Here is a 23529-nt window from a genome sequence, read left to right as displayed (position 1 = left end):
CCTATAAGCATCAGTGTCATCCTATCGTGAATTACTAGTTGAATGCCGGTTCGATTATAAGCTGCATACATACTATCGCGTTTCGCCATCTTCCTTTTGCTGGGAGGCTGGAGCATTGATCAACCATCCGACACCAGACACAAGAGTTCCAACTGCTGCATCACGGAGTTGGTCTCTCTTGCGAGTTCTGTGCGCATCATCATTTCTTGCGTCCTCATAGCCTGTCGCGCCTTCATTAGCCATGGAAGGAGACATAGATCTAGCAGGCGAGTTCGTTCCTGCTGTAAAGCCAGACAAAGCTGTGAAGTTGCGTGTCGCAAGGCGAGCCGTAGCCTTGGAAAGATCAAATAGCGACATTGACTCTTCAGGCTCCTTTCCTTCGACGTGGCCAGAACTTCCTCCAGTCGAGCGTGTCGATCGATTGCTACGTATGGAATCAGTTCGCCTCAAATCGAGATGTGGAGGTGGCACGAATGAACCAGGAATGGCAGAAGTTTCACCTGCCGCTTCCCAAGCGGCTTCACTAGCCGCTTCAGCATTGAGGCTTGTGTCGAGCTGTTCCTCACATTGACTGAAGACTTGAAGGATCTCCTCAAGCTGTGAGGCCGGCGCAATACGCAGTGCTGTCGACAGGCACTCTATGCGTTGTTCTAGATGTCGGATATCAGGATTGACACTGGCGGTGCCAACATGTGTCGGTCGGACCGTTCGAGGTGTACGTATATAGTTTCCAGATTGGAGGGCAGCTTTCCATGCATAACTGTCTTTTGTTCCTGCAATTTCGGGAGATGTGACTGTGGAAAGCCTGTTAACTACATAAGAGTAGGCCGTCTCAAAATCATCTTCTTGTAGGGCGGCTTGCACACACATCGAAATGACACGCCATTCGACACGCTTTAGAAAGGCTGTTTCTTCTCTTTCAAGTGGAGTGGACTGATGCGATGGCTTTTTAGATTGTGGACAGCAGAGACCAGCATGTACCAAATCAGTGCCAATATCTACAAAGTCCTGGAGCTTTGTATAAGACTTAGGATTCTGTTCTAACACCCTTTCTAGGATAAAAGTAGGATCCTCGTGAGCTCTCAAAATAACTGGAGTGAAAGGCTCTCCTTTCTTCAATACCAGAGAGTACTCGCTGAGCGCATGTGTTGCTTTGAGCAATGCTTCAATACGGGCCATCTCAGGCGAATTCTTGCCAATAGTAAGTGGGAACGCATGTATAATCTCGTCGCATTTCTTTAGGCCGCCACGTGTTCGATTAGGATTTGTAGCATTATCGTATGCATTCAAGGCTTGAGCTACGATGTTCCGTTTTAAGACATCGGCATCTAAGGGTCTAGGGACGTTCTCTTCGTAAAGGGAACGCGCGAGATTGTAGTGACCTACGAAACGTTAGCAATATTGTACAAGCAATTTATGAAGGTTAAGTACTCACGGGTTGATGCAAGAAGCGCCTTAAGGAATTCACATTCTATGAATTCTTTCCCTACAGACCCAAAAACACCAACAGAGCGCCCCTTGTCCTCTTGTCCCCATGACCGAAGCCATATGAGCTCTTCTCTGGCCTTGGCCCAATCTGCTTCTTGATTATGCGACACTCTGTTGGCAATAGCGGCAACATATCGCGTGACAAGCGTCTGCTGACCTTGACTATCGGAAAAAAAGACAAGATCTCCCATGTTCTTTATACTTTGTAGTATCCCAAGACGAGCAAAAAGAAAGGCACTTATGCACAAGTTTTGCAAAAGGTGGACAGAAATGTGGGACGGAATAGTAAGGGAGTTGGAGGAGGATAGAAAGCCACTGCGCATGTAGCTTGACAGTTTTGGCACTATAAATGAAGAGTCTTGAAAAGACTGTAGTGTCTCCAAGTTGGAGCTTGATTGTTCAAGGGTAGGTAGTTCCGAGAATCCAAGAATTCGAGTGACCTTCGCAAGCACTTCATGGGTAGCATACAAGGCTGGGATTCTACCTTCTGGCATCAGGTAAACACATCCTATGGCAGCCTGTAGATACATTTGCTTCAATATCCTTAATTGATTCGAGTCAACACTCAAATGCATTTCAAAGTCGCCTGTTTCGATGTCATCGAACCCGTTCCATTGCACCAAAGCCTGTATAGCAACAGGCCAGCTTTTGCTTGTTTGATGGAGTATCCACTCCAGTACCTCGACAAAAGCAGGACAAACAATGCATCCATCCTCGTCCAACCGGCTCAAGTGGCGGGAGCTTTGGAGCCAAGGCCCAATCATTCCTCTAAAGTCACGCCCAATAAGTGTTCTCTCGTCGGCATTGATGCCTGTCTGTGACAGTAGAAGCTCAACACATTGAGTTTCAGAAAGGTCTTGGAATTGTTCTAGGGTAATATTTGCCGGTGACTGTGGGTAATACTCAAAGTTGCGTCTTATCAAGGGCAAAACTTGGGAAATATACCAAGGCCGAAGAGGTGGAAACCGGTCAAAGAATGGGGGAAGAAGTTCGTAAAGTAGGCCTAGGATCCGTGGGTTTTTGCCAATCTGATAGGCTCTTTTCAAGAGGAACAGGCCTACATGATTGCCCTGGACATCGACTGCTGGTGAGTCCCAAACAATAGGGGAAAGCTTCAACTTGCGGCCCTTCTTAACAGCCTCTTCATCCGAAAGAGACTGAACGAAGCTTGCATCAATGCATTCGTTACGCTTCTCCAAAACGCCACTGTCCAGTTCCTTTAGTAGAGGAACGTAAAGGGCAGGAGACACTTCCTCCGGCAGAAATGTGAGCAAGATTCGAAGGGCTATATCATTTCTTAGTACGGTAACATTCTGAGATATCAGGCAGGTCAGGGCATCGACTTGTGCGATGGAGGCCAGATGGACAGCAAGAAGCACGACTTTAGCGTTGGAAAGCGCCGAGTCCATGGTTGGAAACTATTAGAATGAGAGGCAATGGGAAAATAAAAGACTCATTATACGCTAGCAGCAGGATGGGGAATCATTTCCCTAGCGAAAAATGACCAGCTTCGATTAATGATTGAGCGTTGTGTGATGTGTGACGATGGGGCCTTGACAAGGTTTCTATATAGTATACAGCTTTACCAAGGCAGCTCAAAGCTATGACTAAGTTGGGCTGGCAGTCTCTGCCAGGTGGCAGAGCCGCAATGGTGGGTCTAATGGGGAATGGAACTTTTCTAGCTATGCACTTTATCACCCGCCCCATATATTCATTCCACCCCATAACTTTCTCCCCCAATTATTGAGCCAATCCGCGCTTGAGTTTTACGTTTTACGTGCTGGTTGCCTTTTAGCTCCGGCTTGGTTCCTACAGTTCCTCACCATCATCACGATATTCCCGATATCAACCCGTCTCCAGTCGAGCGCAACTCCATTTTGTCTACGTATAATCCTCCTCTGCGTCTTTTTTCACTTGATTCTGTTCCAATGTCATCAGGCTACGGGCTCAATGGCGGTACGTACATCCTGTTCTTCCCAAATAAATACCGACCCCCGATATCAATAGCTTCCTAATGACTCCGGCTTTGGGGACCGGGGCTCTGCTTCGTGCGATATTTTCCATGCTTAAATTACTTTTCCTTCTACCTTCTAAGCTCTACCTACTAATCATGGCAACTCTTCTCTCAGGCGTCGGTCGCTGCTTCCCCTTCTGGCAGGAAGTATTAGCCTGCTATGTCGTCAACTCCTCATCCGAAGACAAGGAGGGCAAGAAGAAGTGTGCGCCAGCCATGGAGGATTACTATGAGTGTCTACACAACAAGAAGGAGGTGCGTTCCACATGAAGACTTCGTTACATGCACGCTCTCCTATCAACCCCAGACGCTGTCTAACCCCCTCCTTATAGATCGCCAGAGTCATGGCTATGAAGCAGGCCTACCGCGCGGCCGAGGCTGCTGATCGTAAAGCCATGACCCCATCTCGCGAACAAATCGAAAGCTTAGGCTTGATACGTAAAGAATAAACTGCCAGCGCCCAACATCAAGCACACAACTACGGAAAGATCTATAAGTTGCCCCGGCTCCATATCTACATTTGAGCGAATCCGGGTCGATCGATGGTTTCAAACTATCTCAGTCCAATGGTTCGCAGATGGACATGCACTTACGCTAAGCTAGCAAGGCTACCTTTTTTCTTGTGTGGCAATTGGCACTTTATCATGAAGACAAACAACATACAGATCAATTGAAATCGAAACAGAGATGATCAAATAACAGTCAGAGTTGCCCCAAGAGTTGGGCTTGGTCCATGTGGCCCTTGTTATAAGCATACATCAATAAGACTTTTGCTTAAACCTAGCTGTTCAGATACAAACGTCGTGTCCGTGGTTTCCAGAAACTTGTGCCCGTTTATTCGTAGTGACCAGGGCTCGAGTGACTTGCGAGCGGCTATAGCCTTCAGCAGGCTATGTCTAAGAATGGTTTTGATGAAGGGAAAGGCCAACGGCTTTTGGCACATTCCCATAGGGCACTGGACCTCAAAATCACAAGATTCTCCTCGGGTTATCTCTAGATTGAGCTCATGTTCACCTCTTTGCCCAATCAGCGCAAGCAAAAAATTATCACAACGTTATGGAAGTTATCACCAGTGGTGATTTTGCTATTAAACATGTATAATATGATGTCCTTTCTACAGGCCTGTAATATCTAGACATTTGCCCAAGCATCAAACCTTCCAAACAGTTCTCTCAGCATATTAAACATGCCTCACAGCAGGTGTAACAATATCAATATGAGACCAGCATTGTTATCACAAGAGGTTTTGTTCATCAACTCGAACAAGTCCTACATACCATGAGGGTTCGTCGTGTCATTCCAAATCGCCTTCCTAGTCTAGACCTTAGATTGAGTGTAAGGAGAGCAGATCAAAAATACAGAACCCATTAAGCCTATTCTATCCTCAGCTTCCACACTAATCTTACCAACTAAAGCACAATAACCAGTAAACAAGCACAAGGCAAGATAAAAGTTATTCATAGTTCCAGTTTTCACTTGTTTTGATATCAACATTAAATCGTGAGATCCTACTAGATTCATTAATATTCCAACATTCTCTCCATACTACCCAACCACGTTGTTGGTTCGAAGTATCAATGAATAATGCCACGTGAAAAGCCATTTCGATGTTTGGCGAGTCCAATCAAAGGTTCACATGTAAGGGAACCAATAAATATCTTGGGCCATTTTCCCTTGTGAGCATTACTTTGCCAGAAGTGACAGCTTCCTTCCCATCATGAAAGAAGCCCTCTTCCGATAAAAGGACGTTGAGATTGTTTGTACAACATCACCTGTTAACCGGTTGTTTTGCTAAACATAGGGCATAATCACAGCTCATTTACAAAGCTATGAATGCGGATTTAGACTGGCTCGAGAGTTTATAGCAACCCCAAGGCCTGTCATGTTCGCCATACACGAGTAAGTACACCTTATTTACAGCGTGCAACAAGCGAAATAGCCTTCCAGAAAGTCATGAAGCTTGTACAATCTGTAGCCTTGTATGTCGAAGATTGTTTCATATGTGTATGCCCTGTTTGTTTTCATAATACCAACCCACCTGTAATTTTGTTTACCTAGCAAAGAGTTTTTGTGCAAGAAAAAAAGGCATGATGCAACGCAACCACTCTAGGCACGGAGCGTGGCCTGCATAAAAGGAAGCATCGTGTGGCTTAACCCATAGCCAGTTTACTCTGTCATAACTGCCGTTTACTATTGATTAGCCAAACCTACCTCTACCGCCACATGAAAATAAAAAAGACACATCAATCTTGTCATCGCCGAGAATTGACACGAGTTAAAGCGCATAGGTTATGTTACAAAGGCGGATAGTTGGTCTAAAGGTCGATGGGGAAACAAGGATAGACAAGCGAATATGTGTGTTTGAAAATGTGGCGGTATGTTGACTTGTATGTGGCGTTTACAATTGTACTTTTGGCGATAGGGGAGATCTGTCCCCTCTCATGAGACGACATGGCGACAAGAGCGTAATTCATTCAAAACAGGCGGGAAAGAAAAAATCAAGATGTAAACAGATGAGTCGTACATAGACCGAGCCGAATGCCGTAAAACACCCCACATTTCAGATGAAGAAGCCGTGATAAGGAGGGTGGGTTTTGAATTTTTCAGAACCAAGCCGTTTGACAAAATGCGGCCCTTACACATAGGAGCTATAATTCAGTTCAGCATATGCTGAATTTGAAATGAGCCTATGACGGAACAGCATGCACTTGACAATTGCTGTTTATAAACGTCGACAGTTGGGGGCAACCACATAGAAAAGGGCAAAGCGGTAAGACAAATAGGGCGCGAAAAGAATGTTTATCTAGAGCGAGGGGTTGCCAATATCGAACCGAATATAAATTTGTCGAGGTTATTGGCAAGGGTAGAGACAGAGTGTTGATTTATGCGGAAAGGGAAAAGTAAAAAGGAAAAGGAAAAGCGAACGTAATGCCGAGATAAACACAGAAATGGGATATTGTCATATTCCAACAATAGGTGAATGAATTTGTGCATCACCATTCGCCAAAAGAAACACATTTTTTTTCGAATCCGTCGAGAATAATGACTGAGAAGTACCGAGTCGAAATTGATATTGGGTTTTTGCGAAGCGAGTTGAAAGAGCAAATATATCGTGAGCGAAGTCAGATGAAACGTCACGAAGGCCGAAGAAATAGAATTGTGTTCAGAGTGATGGGGGATAGAGTTTGGGTAGGGTAGCTACCAAGGCTCTAGGGACCTCACAAACTAATACCTGTTTTTAGACAGACCCAAGGTAATTAGTCTCCATACCAACCAGATTGCTTGCTATGTAGAGGTACCGCGTTTCCATGTTACCACTTACTCAGGTCGCGGACCATCATTGTAGCTAGGAGGCGGTGGGTCCCGACGAGGAGCCTCTCTATCCGCCGAGCGGTCATAGCGGTCGCGATCATATCCACCCCCACCACGACGGTCATCGCCGCGGCGGTCATCTCCGCCACGAGAGCCGTATCGGGAACGGTCATCGCGACTGTATCTATCAAAACGGCCACCTCCGTAGCCATCATCTCTGTCACCACCACCACCACCACGGCGATCATAGCCGGCACGATCGTCACGGTAGCCACGGTCATAACCACCACGATCATCACGGTATCCACGATCGTAGCCGCGTTCTTCACGGTAGCCACGGTCGTAGCCGCCACCATGAGGGCCTCCTCTGTAACGGTACGGATCATCGCGGTAGCCGCCATATCCACCACCACCGCCACCGCCGCGGCGACGGTCATCGCCACGGTCATGGAAACGGCCACGGGGCTCTGAGTCAACGTTAGTGCCCATGAAGCTACGCTAAAGAGAGCAAAGAAGGAACCTACCACGCTTAGGCGGACCGAAATACTTTCCAGGAGTAGGAGTGCGAGGGCGTGCGCGACGAGCCTTCTCGATGCTGAGGGTACGGCCATCAATTTGTTCGCCCTGAAGAGCCTCCTTGGCAGCATCAGCGCCTTCGGAAGTCACCATTTTCACGAAACCAAAACCACGGGACTCCTTGGTATGAGGGTCACGCATGATTTGGCACTTCTCGACTTCTCCGTATTTCTCAAACATTTGTGAGATTTCAGTCTCTGAAAGCTTAGGGTGAATTCCGGTCACGAATAGGTTTGAGCCAGGGTTGACAGCACCATCGTCCTCGCGAGAATCATCCTTGCCTCCTCCGCTATTCAAAATTATCAGTACAATGCTGAGAGGTCGAAGCCGAGGCCAGAATCACTGTGGTGTAGAAATTACATACTTGCTAGGAGCACTAGGTGAGGGGCGACGACGATCAACATCACCATCATCGCGACTTGGGCGAGGCGAAGCGCTGCGACGGTCGTTTTCATATCGCGGATTTTCATCTAATCGAAACAATAAACACGCGTTAGATTTACGTTCAAGGAAGCCTTCCTTGACTCAATGACGATAGAGAATTGATGGTTTTATTTCTCAAACACAAGGAAAACGCTTACCCTCGTAAGAACCGGTGGCCTCGTAATCCATAGAGGTGGTAGCCATTATCGTGTTTTCGCTGCAATTTTTGGATGCACAGTTTTAACAAAGAAAAAGGATTCAATACAAGCGATAATAGAATTGCTTGTTTTGCGGTTGAGGAATTAAGAGATTCAGTGAACTCAGTAAACAAAGTTTAGCAAAAAAGATGCTGCGGCCTTGCAGGAGAAATTTGAATAGAAGTGAGAAAGTTTCGCTTCTTTAGAAAGGGAAAAAAAAAAAAGAAGCGAGGCAAGAAAAGAGAAGTGGCTTTAGGGAGCATCAATGGATTAAGCGCTATAACAGCTGACAGGAAGGCAGAGAGTCAGGGCAAAGCAAGGCAACTTATTGATTCCAGGGGGAAAATCCTGTAGCCTGGCCAACCACTAGTTGTATCACCAAAAGGGCTGGTCTGTCATTGTCAAGGGTACAACCCTATATATAGATGACAAACAAAGATGGAAAGCCTTCTTCAATGTCTGAAACAGTGAAAATCGAAAGCAAACAAAATATTTTGGTTGCTCAACATTGAACTGTCTTAATTCATAACATGAAGATCTCGTTACCTTTCTACATAATTTGTTACATCTGCCGGCCAAATCGCTTTCTTGTGGTCAAAACAATGTAAACAAACACCCGTAATTCCAATAGAGTGCATGACCCCCTTTTACCAGACATCCTCTGGATTCACAATGAACCGCTCCCCATCCTCTCGGATATGTTCCTTTTTGATATCCCGCTTCATCGGTTTGCGCATGTCATAAGCATCTTCACTAGTCGCGGTGGGATCTGTAGAATGGTCTCCATAATAGGCCTCTACGGTGCGGAAGATACTATAACCAAGACCCTCGTAAAATGCAATAGCTTTCTTGTTGCTCTTCCGAACAAAAAGATCAACAAACCAAGCATCATTATCATCGGCCGCACGCTCAAGCTGGTCTGTTAGAATCTTGCCGATTCCCAATCTACGAGCGGATGGAGCTACCGTTAAAGCGGTAATGTGAGCGTGCCAAGGGAGGTAGTGCTCTGTGTTTTTGTAAATGGAAGGCGATTCTTCCACCTTGCCCATGACTACAGACGATTGTGATTAGCAAGTATTCGTGTGATGGTGCGTTGAAGACAAGGGCATTGGTCATCACAATGAGGAAAAGACTATGGCATACTGTATCCAATTATGTTTCCATCAGCGTCCTCGCATACTTGAAACATTGCGGGCCAAGTTGCATGATACTGAAGGTAGAAACTGATCTCGTAGGTTTCCGTCAAAGGATCAAGATTGCATTTAGAGAATTTGTTTAGATCATCTGGCTTGAACCTTCGAAATGTTGCCATGATGTACGACGTTTGTAGCCGGACGCGAACAATCTAGGTTGGCTATGAAAAACCGTAGCAAGGCGTAAAGGACTAACCGACTGGGCTTGTAATGATGAGATAAGCAGGGTAAGATAAACAGTGAAAGACAAAAAGTCTGTGGGTTGTTGGATTTTCTGTAGCTCGCAAGATACCAAAGAACTAAATCTCCATCAAGCCTTCCTAGTCCAAGTGCCAGCCAGCACCTGAGGCTGCGGGGCAAAGAATTTGCATGTCAAGTATATTGAAATGCCTTGACTCCCTAACTTTAGTACCAGGTGCCCCGCTCTATTTCACTTCTAGCGACACAACGACTGGATGTTTTGCATTTGCACCTAGCAAGCAATAAGGTGGATGGGCGTTGAAGATATTTATTCTGTGGCATGATGCTAATAGGCAGCTATGACTAATCTATAATCATCATGGCACCTATGTCATGTCTCAGGCCTCAAACACATGCGCAGGATTAACTGGGGTTTTGTTGCTAGAGTTCAAAGGGTTCTTTTGCATTGAAAGTTCTCTCTCATTTGTGTAGCAAGATACGACCACAAGCTGCTTAACTGAGCCTGTGCCTCTGCCTTAACAAGCCTGTATTTTATGCCTTGATCAAAGAGCAAAGGCAGAGGTCTTTGTCATTGTAGTTGGCTGTTTGAAGTTCAACCTATACAAACAACCCCTTGTCCTGCTTCATACTAAGCGATGAGCCTGGATTGGACCAGCCCCGACGCTGACCTGACCGTTTTCTTCTACGAGCCTTGAAACTTATTGCTAGCCAGCCCAGCCCTGCCTGATTGAATCTAAGTTTGCTCACAAAGCAGCCAGCAAGTTTTCTTGGCTCCTCCAATAACGTCCTGCAGCTTCTATTGATTTTATCTTTCGACTTGCTTTTTTATTCATTGGCTTTTTTGTTTCTCTGTCTCTACTACTCTCTATAATCAAATTGTCATTTGGCCGTAAAGGTGGCTACTACCTCCTATCTTGCAATCTGCCGCAACCGCATTGATACAAGGTTAGAGGCTTTTCTGCAATACTTCCTACTCCCTAGGCTCCATCGTGCTCCCTCCCCCCTCGTTTTGTCGCAACTCTAAATTATTTAGTATCTCGACATTACATCTTCACGCTTCCTAGAACGAGCCGATTGATTACCGTTTTTTACCATTTTATCATGTCTCATACTCCGATACATTCGAGGCACGCCTCAATTACTCAGGGGAGTCCATTTAACTCGCCTTCTCAAAATCGCAACTCTTCACTCCAAGACCCCACCACACCCAACCGAAGTAGCTTTGCTCAGCGAGACTCTTTCGATATTACTGAGATTGGAGGCAGTGCAATGGGTAGCGGCTCTGGCCTAGGAAACCTGGCTGATGAGCTTGCTGATGCTTTTGATGAATCTGGCGACGACGAATACTACGACGATGATGATACCCCCCAAGTTGATAGCGAACTTCATGATGGTAACCATGATATTCAGGTAGAACATGATGCCTCTGAGAGCTCGGATAGAGCAAGCCCAAATAACCCGGAATCAAAGACAAAAAACTCAATGTTGAATTTACCATCGCCCAACCGAAAGGGCCACCGGCGAGCTGGTAGTGAGTATGACGGAAGCGAATTTGGGTCAGAGTCAGACCTGGAAACACCAGGGACCATGTCGGTTGGTCTCGTTAGCAAGATGGATGCTGTTGAATCTCTGGCAAGAAGAGGAATTGAAAACACGGGCGGTCCTGCAGACGGTGTTTTTGCTAGAGTAACAGAGAGCTTGAAAGACCTGGGATCTCAGGCTGGCGTTGAAGGAGGAGCCACTAGGTTCGTTGCAATGCTTGAATCCACGTATTCATATGGTAGATCATGCTGACCAGCTATACGCGCTTTACAGACTCATCACGGCCCATTCAGCTCTGACAACACATCTGTCACACCAGACAAGACAACTTCATAATCTTACGTTTCCTTTGCTATCACCACTCGCCCCTCCATCGGACCCCCAAATAATTGAAGACATGATTCCATTATTGGTCAGTCTATCCGACTCGATGCCCCGGCCTTCGGCCCAGGCTTTAAGCGCTATAACTGCCTTGCACGCCATGTCTAGTGATCTTGTGCAGACGCTCAATTATTTAACCGATACTCTTCACATGTCTCGTCAAACAACAACCACTGCTACAAGACGACTAAAAAGCACGAGAGAACTAGTAGCTGAAATGAAGCATGATGATGAGCTTAGAGAAGAAGGCGAAAGATGGCTTGCCCGGGGCAATTGGGGACAGCGCCTGGAGAATCGAGAATGTGCCTCTGTATGCGGGGATGTTGTTGGTGGCTTTGAGAAAGTCTGTGAAGACTGGAGAGCCAGGCTTCTAGCTCAGGCCGAGTCGGCCCAGACTTAGAGGAGCGTGGGCCCGAAGATAAGACTTTTCTTTTTCAGTCTGGCTTTCGCCATCTTTAACGGTACTAGTAATATTTTGTTATTTTGGCATCAAGCTTAGAGTGGCAGCCTAGCTCTTGGTATCAACAATGGGGGTTTCCCTGCGTTTTTGCGTTATCATGTGTATGACTGGTGTTTTTATCATATCCTCGTGGTTCTTTTTGGTTGTTATTTGGGTAATGCTTTATTGATGCCAGTACATGAATTTGCACTTGTTTTTCATGCCAAGGAAAAAAAATGAACATCTATATAACTTTTTTTTATAAATATTTTCATTACAATATGGGGCTTGTGACTGACATGTTTTTGTGCATGTAAATTGACTTATGGCGGCAATAACTAAAAATCACCACGATGAGATGTGCATTGGAAATCAATAAAGGGTAGACGCTAACATATCAAGCAGTGTTTCTTTCTGTGTTTTCTAGTACGTGGAGCAGCTTACCTAAGATTCGTGCAATAATACCGTGGAAACGGATTGATGTTGATAGCTTTCAATGTGGAGGGAAGTAAGTGTGGTGTTTATCAACAACTGAAAAATCCCTGACATTCTGGAGCATCGACTGGCATGAGACAGATTCATTCTTTAATAGGTTTGGCCGTTGCCTGTCCTTTATGTTTGTTTGTTATTGTCCCACAGTACGCGCGCTAATGGGGTGCTTTGCTTTTGTTTTCTATCAACTCAAAATCCTTTTATGTTTAGAGCTCTTTTTAGTGGGATGTGCTGTGATTTCAGTGGCTTTATATGAGATATTGTTATTATGAGCTACCCAATCAGCCTGGCGTTTGCTCTTCAAAGAAACACAAGGGAATTGCTCTCTTCAAAGAAACAGATTGTAACAGTAAAGCAGTAGCCTTTCTAAATCTACGTAGCATTCATTGGGTTACTAATCTTTTTCCCGCCTTCCCTCGCCCGTTCTTGCCCATACTGTCCCTCCTTCTTGCCTCACTATTTTCATCCAATAGCCAAAGCACGGCTTCCATCGCTCCTTCAGTTATTTTGTCTCCATCTTTGTCTGATTGATTACCTCGAGCCGGTGGCCTACAACTTACAACTTATCTTTTATCCACCTCCTTTCTCAGCCTATACCTGAATTTTCTCCATACACTCTTTACCTACGCCCCTCAATGAGATTATTATTTTGAAGTATCTTTTTCTCGCTGCCTCTGCATCTTTTCCCTGTAGTCTTAAAAATCCTCTACTTTCAGTTGTCGCATGACAACCCGCCTAAGCGTTTGTTTTTCTCCCCCAGCGTTTTGTCCCACCATTTCTTCAACGCCAACGACCTTCAGCATTGGCACCTCTTCCATCATACGACGAGCTTGCTTCGATCAATCGACCGTAAATTCTGCTCGCATTGATAAGCGATTGATTGATGTGTTATTGAAACTACCACACACTGTCGTTATATCCGCATCATCCGTCGTACCTACTGATATTTCAACTCACCTCAACCTCGCTTCCCAATATAAATCGACGAAGGTCAATCTATACTGCGATACATTGTGACTAGACTGCCTGTTTGACGTTTGGCCTCCGCAACGCGATATCGAAAACCCCATTACGCAATATCTCGCTATTGGCCTTGTGTTGCGTATCTGGCCCTGAAAACAATCATTTTTCGTGGGCTTGAAAAACTGGCCTTGCAATTTGATGATCTAGGTCACGTAGCAACTTTCCCTTCGTTCATGCTTTCTCATACGGTTTCGTCTGATATTGCACTTCTTTGACGCCGATATTCCTTACGAAAACGAACACCTTGCCTGTGTCATGACACTTTCACGGGATCAAAGACAAGACACAAGTAGCGCCTCTCGTAAAAAGCCACCTAGGCAACGCCGCAATTCCTCACCCCAAGAGCCCTTTTCACCATCAGCCAGGGTCACGCCAACCGTCCCAACTGGACCACAACATGATCGATCACGATCGGATATACGGAGGATGACTATGGGGGAGTCGGCAGAATCCTTAAACAGCACAGCTAAAGCTAGTACTGGACAAAGCCATGGGCAGGCATCACTTGAACTTGATGCTGTTGACCATGCGCTTTTGAGGGAAGCCCAACGAAAGGCTCGTGAAAATGGATCGGCGCTTGGAACAAGCCCTCATCGTAAGCGACAGCGCATAAACGGCGACCGGTGTGTATTTGCCAAGTCTCCTGCTATGTCGTTATTTTAAAACTGACTAACGTACTGTTGCAGATTCATACCTACACGATCAGGACAAGACCTTCAGGCTAGCTTTAGTTTGCTACATGAAGAAGGTTCACCAGCTACTCCGCCCCGGCCAAAAAAGCGGACGCCACATGGTGAATTAGACTTCCAAAAGAGTGAGATTTCTATCTGTTGATGCTGTTGTAAACCTAATACTGATAAACTTGTACAGCTGAAGAAGCAAACCGGGTATTTTCCAAGCTTTTGCGTGCGGAGCTTTTTGAAAGCAGTGTGCCTCATGACTTTGCAATGCGCGGGTCAGGCATGCGCTCCCATACACCACCAGCACCAGTGGGAAATGGCGCGGTTTCAAATATATCCCCTTCTACACCGAGCAAAAACCTCTTTACGTATGTGTCGCCTGCACACCATAGTGTCGAAGGCCATCCCACGCCATCTAAAACGCCCCAAGGACGACATGGGCCAAACCTGGACACCCGGGCTGAAATATACAGCTTGTCTCCTGTTCGACTTGGAAGCCAGCAAATGCTTACTAGTCCTCGACGGCAGCCCCGCGCTGTTAGCAAAATACCATACAAAGTGCTGGACGCACCGGAGCTAGCCGACGACTTTTATCTGAATTTGGTCGACTGGGGAAGTGCAAATGTACTTGGTGTGGGGCTGGGATCAAGTGTTTATCTTTGGAATGCACAAACGAGTAGGGTTAACAAACTCTGCACTCTTGAAGACGACACTGTAACCAGCGTTTCCTGGATCCAAAAGGGCACACATCTTGCTATTGGAACTGGTAAGGGTTTGGTACAAATTTGGGACGCGGAAAGAACTAGAAGACTCCGTACTATGACGGGCCATACAGCCCGCGTTGGTTCGCTTGCATGGAACACACATATTCTAAGCTCTGGGTCCCGCGATCGCCTTATCTATCATCGCGACGTCCGAGCTCCTGACCAGTGGCTAAAGAAGTTGGTCGGCCACAAGCAAGAAGTCTGTGGCCTTAAATGGAATTGTGAGGATGGCCAGCTTGCTAGTGGAGGTAATGACAACAAGCTCATGGTATGGGATAAGCTCTCGGACACGCCCCTGTTTAAGTTTGCCGACCATACGGCCGCCGTGAAGGCTATTTCTTGGTCTCCTCACCAACGCGGGTTACTTGCGTCTGGAGGTGGTACTGCTGATCGGCGGATCATCTTCCACGACACCATCAATGGGACGATAACCAATCAAGTTGACACAGGAAGTCAAGTTTGCAACATTGCGTGGTCCAAAAACTCCAACGAGATTGTATCCACCCACGGCTATAGCCAAAATCAGATTGTAGTATGGAAGTACCCATCCATGACTCAAGTTGCCAGTCTCACAGGTCATACCTATCGTGTTCTTTACTTGGCCATGAGTCCTGATGGCCGTGTTGTGGTGACCGGGGCTGGTGACGAAACTCTTCGCTTCTGGTCGATTTTTGGCAGACGTCCTGGGGCTAAGGAAGAAGACGAAAGCAGTGGCAGGATATCAGACTGGGCCGTAATTCGATGATAACGAATTTTTCGCCGTTGCCAGGGGCAAGTAACTGGGAATGTATGAGAAGCAGTTTCTTATTTTCTCAATATCTTTACGAGAGAAATTATTGACCGCTGGGAGCTATGCGTAGGCCCTGGGACGCTTCCTCTTAACGAAATAGCAACATTTAATGAACTCACGATGATTACTAACCCAGAACATGTTGTCTCCTTTGATGCACGTGGTGAATGATAAGAAACAAAGATATACTAAATTATACTATCGCAGTGGAAGAACCCTCGCGCTTAGTTGAAAATAAATAACCACAGCACACAAATATGCCTAGCATGAAACGTCTAGCTTACAGGATGTCTACTTTCGTTGTTGAAGACCGCCTGTTGTATTACCTTCAATGCTAGAAGAGATGGGGTTGGTCGATCCGTTGACTAGAAGTTGCGGAACGATCTTTGGAGAAGTACCCTCGGTAGTATGGTTACTGGTGCCGGTGTCTGTAGCTTCTTGATGAGATTCTTTATTGCCAGGATCATCGCTACTATTCGTTGAGGCTGCAGGATATTCAATGGGACCAGGTCCAGAAAGCCTCTCAACTTCTGAAGCATGTTGCCATCTTGCTACATCGGCCTTCAAAGCCTCTAGCTCCTTCTGGAACCGGGTTCCAAACACATCAATGTAGAAAGTAGCACCGTTGTAAACGCTCCAAGTAAACATGAGACTCAAGAATAGTGTAGATGCCATCATACTTGAAAACCATAGAGTGCATGGTATCATGGTAAGAACCGCATAGAGATACTGGATCACCATGAAAATAGGCTCTTGGAGAGACTCGGGTTGAGCTAGGACAATTCGCCCAATCCATGCCTTGGCATACGAGCGGCGTAGCCAAGTAAACGACGTAGGACGGCCTGCGAGAATTTTATCACGCCGACGAATGGAGATGAGAAAGTAGTATGATAATTGCCAGATGGCGTAAGGGATACTACTCCAAGCCAACATTGATGTGAGAGTTGCATAATTGTTAGGCGAGTCAATTGGGGCTGTCTTGATCGCATAGGCAGCTGGAAATCGAGCCTGTTGTAGATCTGGAGATATCAGATGCACAATACAGTGCAGAGCGGCACATGGCATGATATGGATGAAGAGAGATGTCACTTTGTCAAAACTGTGGAATACTAGCGAGTTTCGCCACATGATAATAGCAACGGCATTGTTCCCAAAGGCAAGACAGTAGACAGAAGTGAACATGCGCTTAGAATTGGGAAACACCCAAAGACTCAAAATCAGTAGCAAGTTGACAAAATAGCAAAGATCAGCGAGAAAATAGTGATAGCCGCGGCGATGGTAGGCAATACCCCGAATAGGCATGAAATAGAAGAGTTGTGCTGTGTACCAGATATGAAAGTATTGCGGAAAGCTGCCGAGAAGGTAGCCGCTGATGAAAACATTCATAACTCCACAGATAAAGGATATCTTTTCACGTACAGTGATAGCCTTGGTATCACTCCAACGATTGCCTAGATCTTCAACGCCGCGACGCATACGTTGGCGATAGCGTTCTAACTGCTCTTCAGCCGATGGAGCTCGTCTTCTCCATTCTTCAACCATGCGTTCACGAGCATGACTACCATGTGACTTCAAGGCTTGTTGGGACTGGCGGACCTTTTCCCTTTGTATCGAGATGCTTCTCTGAAGCTTTTCGAAATGCTGCGATAGCGCGAAGTTGTCAAGTATATCCAAAATTGTTAAGCGATCAAGAGGAGGGAAGCCTTCCCATTCGTCCTGATATGAACTCTCGGCAGAAAAGGACGAATTGCGAGAGATTCGGGGTCGCTTGTTTGTATTTGGGTTTTGTGCATCATCCGAAGTATCGACAGACGACGACCGCTGATGCTCTGGATCCCCATTGTTTGCTATCGAAGGGTCCCGATCGCCGAAAGAAGATGGGGGTTTCGGTGTTGAGGATTTGATATCCGCGGCTATGAAATCATGGTTGCTTGCTTCCATGTTGAACAAATATACCAAGGTGAATCAGCTTTTTTCTACTCTGTGTCTGATCTCTTCGCTAGAGTGTCAAGCTACAGTCAAAAGGGTGACGTTAATTATCCTAAAGGGCTCAAAATAAGACGAATGGCAAAGTAGGGCTGAGCCACAATATATATTGGTAATACTTACGGCAGGGTTGAGCTTGAGTACCCCAGTTCACTGGTACACAAAATCGGTATTGTCCTCGTGTTGTTTGCAAGATGATGCGGGGGTAAGGTGAAATAATAGTCTAATCGAGAAGACAGCTAATGGGTTTGCAAGCAGTAAGAGTGGTGTGGTGTGCTGCCAGCAAGACACAGTATAAATGATTTCAAATGAGAGTGTAGAAATCATGTCTTGTATGTATGACAAGGGAGGGGCTAAACAGACACAATAATCTAAAACAGAGCTACCTTGATAATAAGGACTGGAAGAAGCTAGCAACGCTACAACTTGTTTAGATGGGTACTTTTTGGCCACTATACTGTTCTAATTATGAGAGCCTAATAAAATTTACTTAAAAGTTGAAGTGCAGATACTCATGCGAGCATGTATGATCCTCAGTTGGGCTTGCCATGCTCTCTATTAAGAGCTATAACAGAGCTTCATGACAAGCGTCATAAATGGACACAGCCCTGGTACATCCCCTCTACACCCACCACAACTTTGCGCCCTGCCATTTGAACTTCTTGAGTAAGGGTTTTAAGTTTACGTGTAATGCGTTTTCTCGACACATGCAACTTTCAATTGTTTCCTAGAAATTCTGGCTGAAACTCTACAAAACACTAGAATGCGGTTGATGATGTCAATTGATATTACCTAATGCTTTTCCTTACAATGTTGCCCAAGCTTGCCTTTAACAAGCAGCTCTCCTTCACTGCCAGCTGCCAGGTCATGTGACTTTCTAGACAAGGCTGAGGGATGAGTACCAAATTGAGGTTGCCATTTAGCTACAAAAAAGCGCGTTTACTGCTACTATATGTCATACCTAAATATGTCGCGAAACGCGCTGTCTTCTCTTCAAAGACTTGTCAATGATCCATTATCAGGCTGGCTCTATTTTCGGGTTTCTGCAATAACTAGCAAAGACGATAAACGAACGAAAAATTGCTTTGCTTTACATTCTTGCAGGTTTTTGCTTTCTATGCGACATACTTCGTCTTCACAGGACTTTTTTCTTTCTGAATTTCTTTAATCCTTATTTTAATCCCCTTGTTGCTTCCCTGCGCAGCCTGTGTTGCGCATTCGAGAGCCCACCCCGCGATCTTGAGACTCGGCTTCAACACCAACTTCGCCAATTCCTTTTTTCCAGCTGAGAAAGCGCGTCGTCGGTCTTCTCACTGGATTTGGCACTAGACGTTTGCTCCTGAAAGCTACTAGCTCACTATCTAGTTTTACACCTAAGATTAACCCGCGAAAATGGGCAAGCTCATTAGACTCGAGCTTTGCAGTACGTTTGCTTCAAGCTAATTGATTGCCCTGTCACTCAATTTTTGATGATTTATGATTTGAAGCTAACATGGTAACTTTATAGATTTCAAGTCTTATAAAGGCCATCATACTCTCTTATTTGGCGACTCTTATTTTACGTCTATTATTGGCCCCAATGGATCTGGAAAGTCAAATTCGTAAGCTTTGTCAAATTTCAATGCGCCAATACATGTTAGTCCATCTTCTAACAAATTACCCCAGTATGGACGCTATATCCTTTGTCCTAGGAATAAAGTCATCCCATCTTAGATCCGCGCACTTGAAAGATCTGGTGTATCGAGGTCGTGTCCTTAAAACTTCCAAGATTAACGATGACGGCTCAGCTACAACTGAGGAAACACACGATGCCGAAGACGCCGAATCTCCCGACAAGTCCTCGCGAAATGATCCTAGAACCGCATGGGTCATGGCCGTTTATGAAGATGATGCAGGCGAGGAGGTCAGATGGAAGCGCTCTATCACCACTCAAGGATCAAGCGAATATAGAATCAACGAACGAGTTGTCACGGCGCAGCAGTATAATGCAGCTTTGGAAGCAGAAAATATTCTCATCAAGGCACGAAACTTCCTCGTGTTTCAGGGTGACGTAGAGGCTATTGCTGCCCAATCGCCTCAAGATTTGACTAGGTTAATCGAGCAAATCTCAGGCAGTCTCGACTACAAAGCTGAGTATGAGAGACTTGAAGCTGAAGCCGATGTTGCTGCCGAAAACGCGAACCACCAACTCCAGCGCCGCCGTGGCATCAACTCCGAGATCAAGCAATACCAGGAGCAGAAGAAGGAAGCTGAAAATTTCCAGCGCAAAACCGACGAACGCGACGATGCGATTGTGACGAGAACCCTTTGGAAGCTCTACCATATCCAAACCACTATGGACGAGTCCACGACCAAGATCCGCAATCACCAGGAAGATCTCAAAGAACACCGACGCAACGTAGACTCCTTTGAGAGGAAGCTTGAGGAAGCTAGGAAGGATCAGTCCTCAACTAGTAGAGAAATTGGCAAGATTGAGCGAGCAATCCGGCTCAAGGAGCGTGACATGGAAAGCAGCCAGACTGGCTTAATTCCCATCGAAGAAAAGATCCAAACAATCAATCAAGAGTATGCCAATCTCACCGACCGCCTTGAAACGACTCGAAAAGACGTCAAGCAATATCAGGATGTGGTAAACAGAACAAAGTCTGATCTTGCTACTGTGGAGAAGGCCGAGCAACTTTACGAAAAGGAGTACAGCGAGCGCATGAAAAAGCTAGGCAAGGAGGTCACCGACGGAGACCGTAAAGAGTATCAAGCTCTACGACACCAAGTGAACACGAAAACATCTTCAATTCAGTCAAATCTCTCCAATTTTGTCCGTCAACAAAAGACTGACGAAAGCACAGTTAGCACATTCAAAGGCAAGATTGATCTTGCCAAGACCGCTCTGGAAAAGCATAAGACTGAACTTGATTCCTTGAATCAACGCAAGTCCGCTACTGATTCTGTTGTGAAGCAACTTGCAAAGGAAATTGACGGCAAAAAAAAGCAGTTCAACCATATGCAATCAGAGCGGGTACGGACAAATCAAAAACGGACGGAGTTGGAAGAGAAGATTGAAAGTCTATCTGCTAAGTTCCGTGAAGCCGATGATGGAAGACGACAAAACGATCGTGAGGCTCGCATGAAGGAAATGGTCGTGTCTCTCAAGCGCATCTATCCTGGAGTCAAGGGTCGTATAGGCAGCCTTTGCAAGCCCAAGCAAAAGAAGTTCGATGAAGCTGTTATTGTTGCTCTTGGCCGCGACTTCGACTCGGTTGTTGTTGATACCGAAAAAACGGGTATCTCGTGTGTCCAATATCTCAAAGAGCATCGCTTTCCTCCTATAACATTCATTCCTCTAGACAACATTAAGGTCAATGCGGTTAACACTGCTATCAAGGGTATTAATGGCGCTCGTCTTACTATTGACACCATTGACTTTGATTCTGTTTATGAGCGTGCCATGGCTTACGCCTGTGGAAATTCCGTTGTGTGTGACAGTTTGGAAATCGCCCGACGCGTCACGCTCAAAACACCAGTGAAAGCAGTCACTTTGGAGGGCTATGTCATTCATAAGGCAGGACTTATGACTGGAGGGCGTGGCCCAGAAAAAGGCAAAAGGCGTTTTGAAGAGCACGACGTCCAAAACTTGGAACGCGCCATACTGGCTGCCAAAGAAGAGCTTGATAAGTTGCCCCGTCGCGAGCGTAATGCGGAGGAGGCCCTTCAACACGAACTTTCTAGTCTCCAGCAGCGCCATGCTTTAGCTAAGAATGAACTTGACGCCCTAGAGAGGAACATTGCTAACGTGACAAAACTCGCCGATAATGAACAAAGAAAGCTGGTGGATCTGGAACCTGAATTCGCTGATAAAAGTACCGCTCTCGCGCGAATTCGTGGAAAGGTTGCTGAACTGCAGAAAGAAATATCCGTGGTTGAGGATAGCATTTTTGCCAAGTTTTGCAAACGTCTTGGTTACAGTGATATCCGAGACTATGATGCTCAGCAGGGTAGCATGGAGCAGGAGATTGCCGAGGAGCGCAGCAAGTTTAGCGCCCAGAAGCAAAGACTCAACGGAAACCTTGACTGGGAAAACAGCAGGTGTGATGCCACAAAGGCTCGTGTCTCCAACCTTGAAGCCCAACTCCAAAAGCGCAAGAAAGACCTTAAGGGATATAATAGCGAAAAGACAAAGATTCAGAAGTCGCTTGCTGTGGCCGAAGAGGAGCTTGATGCACTTAAGGAAACTCTTGAGGAGTACCGCTCTGAGCTTGATGAAAAGGCAGAAAAAGTGGCCGAGGCTCGCCAGGAGCTCCAGAAACGCAGCAGAGAGATCGATGCACTTCAGAAGGAAATCAGTGCTTTGGAAAGCGTGGTTCAAACTCAAGGCAATGCCAAGTTCAATCTATTGCGTCGCTGTAAAATGGAGCAGATCAACGTCCCTCTTGCTAGTGGTTCCTTGGATGACCTCCCCAACCAAGATAACATTCTTCTTGTTCCTGATCCCGATGCTATGGAACTAGACGAAGAGGATGAGGATGAACAGATGATGGATGCTGCCATGCAAGATCACGGTATTGAGATTGATTTCGACAACCTAGATGACGATCTCAAGGATTCAGACGATCCCAGTGTCGAGGAAGGGCTGGAAGAGAAGGTTGCAGCCCTGACTGCGGAACTTGAAAAGCTCAATCCCAACATGCGTGCTATTGAACGCTTGGAAAGTGTTGAAGGTCGTCTGAAGTCTACCGAACGCGACTTTGAGGATGCCCGAAACGAGCACAAGCAGGCTCGTGATGCTTTCAACGAGATCAAGGCTCTCCGCTTTGAACTTTTCAGCAAGGCATTTACACATATTCAGGAGCAAATATCGAATGTTTACCGTGACCTTACTCGCTCGGAAGCCTATCCCCTTGGTGGACAGGCCTATCTCGACATTGAAGAAGATACTGACACACCCTACCTCTCTGGTATCAAATACCATGCCATGCCCCCCCTTAAACGCTTCCGTGATATGGAACATCTTTCGGGTGGTGAGAAGACAATGGCTGCCTTGGCTTTGTTATTTGCCATTCACAGCTACCAACCAAGTCCCTTCTTCGTGCTAGACGAGGTTGATGCTGCTCTGGACAACGCCAATGTGGGAAAGATCAAGAAGTATATTCGTGAGCATGCGGGCCCTGGTATGCAGTTCATTGTGATTAGTCTGAAGGCTGGCCTATTCCAAGACAGCGAGAGTTTGGTTGGGGTGTATCGCGACCAAGATGTCAACAGCTCGAAGACCATGACCTTGGATGTAAGTTTTTTTCTTATTTTTACTGTTTCATATTCACCATATTATTTTATTATGCTAACATACTTTCCTATAGTTGCGCAAATATACCTGAGGTTGATGGAGAAGGGGTTTTTATAGGTGTATGCTGTCGATTGTGGACTACATGGCGTTCAGGTGTGGATGTGTGTTTGATGTCATGCACAGGAGCTAGGTCTTTTGTTTTTTTTCTCATCTCAAGTGTGATATTTGATATTCGCAATGGTCAAGCTTACTTGATCTCGAAACCAATAAATTATTGTTTTTTTCTGCACCTTGGCGCATTTTATTTGTTAGTTTTGCTATGTGTAGTTGTGTGTACTGTACCAAAATGCTAGGTTGTATTATACGAGCAGCCAATGACGTCTAAAGTGGAGCAAGGCTGAGGAAGCAACTTGAGTATCACGTCCAAGGCCATCCAAACTTCAACTTTAAAATAGCCGTTTACACTTCCATATTCAGATCACTTGTTTCTCTCCGTTCAGGAGACACTCAATATATTACACTCGTTTCTTTGTTCTAGGCTTTTTGAATTGCTCGCTTTTTTTTTTTTTCGTCCATTTATTTTCTCTTTCTATACGCTCAAGCTCACTAATCTTTGTTCTTCACCAAAGACAATAAAAATTTATCTACTTGCGCCTCTGGTGCTTCGGCTCAACCTACGTCCTCTCTTTTTGTCGCGAAAATCGCAACCTATTCGGGCTTGATTACTCAGTATCATCGTGCTCTCTAAAG

At 45.8% G+C, this 23529-nt stretch overlaps 8 protein-coding genes across 8 annotated transcripts; 4 read left to right on the top strand and 4 right to left on the bottom strand.

Annotated features, from left to right (window-relative positions):
- Window positions 1–72: 72 nt before the first annotated feature.
- On the bottom strand, window positions 73–2897 carry HOO65_040511 (secretory pathway protein Sec39; the record flags this gene model as incomplete). The annotated part of the gene is made up of 2 exons (XM_071002574.1): window positions 73–1382; window positions 1436–2897. The coding sequence occupies 2 exons, from the start codon at window positions 2895–2897 to the stop codon at window positions 73–75; spliced, it is 2772 nt and encodes a 923-aa protein (XP_070859354.1).
- Window positions 2898–3598: 701 nt separating this feature from the next.
- On the top strand, window positions 3599–3951 carry HOO65_040510 (NADH ubiquinone oxidoreductase 11.5kD subunit; the record flags this gene model as incomplete). Its single annotated transcript, XM_071003062.1, has 2 exons — window positions 3599–3757; window positions 3835–3951. The coding sequence occupies 2 exons, from the start codon at window positions 3599–3601 to the stop codon at window positions 3949–3951; spliced, it is 276 nt and encodes a 91-aa protein (XP_070859353.1).
- A 2869-nt stretch (window positions 3952–6820) lies between these two features.
- Window positions 6821–8017, bottom strand: HOO65_040509 (putative RNA-binding protein C25G10.01; the record flags this gene model as incomplete). The annotated part of the gene is made up of 4 exons (XM_071002878.1): window positions 6821–7281; window positions 7339–7679; window positions 7755–7860; window positions 7972–8017. The coding sequence occupies 4 exons, from the start codon at window positions 8015–8017 to the stop codon at window positions 6821–6823; spliced, it is 954 nt and encodes a 317-aa protein (XP_070859352.1).
- A 640-nt stretch (window positions 8018–8657) lies between these two features.
- On the bottom strand, window positions 8658–9059 carry HOO65_040508 (N-acetyltransferase 5; the record flags this gene model as incomplete). The annotated part of the gene is made up of 1 exon (XM_071000674.1): window positions 8658–9059. The coding sequence occupies one exon, from the start codon at window positions 9057–9059 to the stop codon at window positions 8658–8660; it is 402 nt and encodes a 133-aa protein (XP_070859351.1).
- Window positions 9060–10505: 1446 nt separating this feature from the next.
- Window positions 10506–11727, top strand: HOO65_040507 (uncharacterized protein; the record flags this gene model as incomplete). The annotated part of the gene is made up of 2 exons (XM_071002868.1): window positions 10506–11149; window positions 11220–11727. The coding sequence occupies 2 exons, from the start codon at window positions 10506–10508 to the stop codon at window positions 11725–11727; spliced, it is 1152 nt and encodes a 383-aa protein (XP_070859350.1).
- A 1986-nt stretch (window positions 11728–13713) lies between these two features.
- On the top strand, window positions 13714–15470 carry HOO65_040506 (Fizzy-related protein -like protein; the record flags this gene model as incomplete). The annotated part of the gene is made up of 3 exons (XM_071002739.1): window positions 13714–13904; window positions 13968–14095; window positions 14152–15470. 3 exons carry the CDS (start codon window positions 13714–13716, stop codon window positions 15468–15470), a joined length of 1638 nt encoding a protein of 545 aa, XP_070859349.1.
- Window positions 15471–15806: 336 nt separating this feature from the next.
- HOO65_040505 (uncharacterized protein) lies at window positions 15807–17456 on the bottom strand (the record flags this gene model as incomplete). Its single annotated transcript, XM_071000673.1, has 1 exon — window positions 15807–17456. The coding sequence occupies one exon, from the start codon at window positions 17454–17456 to the stop codon at window positions 15807–15809; it is 1650 nt and encodes a 549-aa protein (XP_070859348.1).
- A 1437-nt stretch (window positions 17457–18893) lies between these two features.
- Window positions 18894–22870, top strand: HOO65_040504 (Structural maintenance of chromosomes protein 1; the record flags this gene model as incomplete). Its single annotated transcript, XM_071002505.1, has 4 exons — window positions 18894–18924; window positions 19009–19102; window positions 19167–22779; window positions 22853–22870. 4 exons carry the CDS (start codon window positions 18894–18896, stop codon window positions 22868–22870), a joined length of 3756 nt encoding a protein of 1251 aa, XP_070859347.1.
- Between the last annotated feature and the right edge of the window lie 659 nt (window positions 22871–23529).

This window comes from Ceratocystis lukuohia (genome assembly GCF_044167205.1).
Source record: "Ceratocystis lukuohia strain C4212 chromosome Unknown Supercontig4_pilon, whole genome shotgun sequence".
Classification (NCBI taxonomy): domain Eukaryota; kingdom Fungi; phylum Ascomycota; class Sordariomycetes; order Microascales; family Ceratocystidaceae; genus Ceratocystis; species Ceratocystis lukuohia.
Note: the sequence above shows the minus strand (reverse complement) of the source record. Positions and strands in the feature narration are given on the sequence as shown.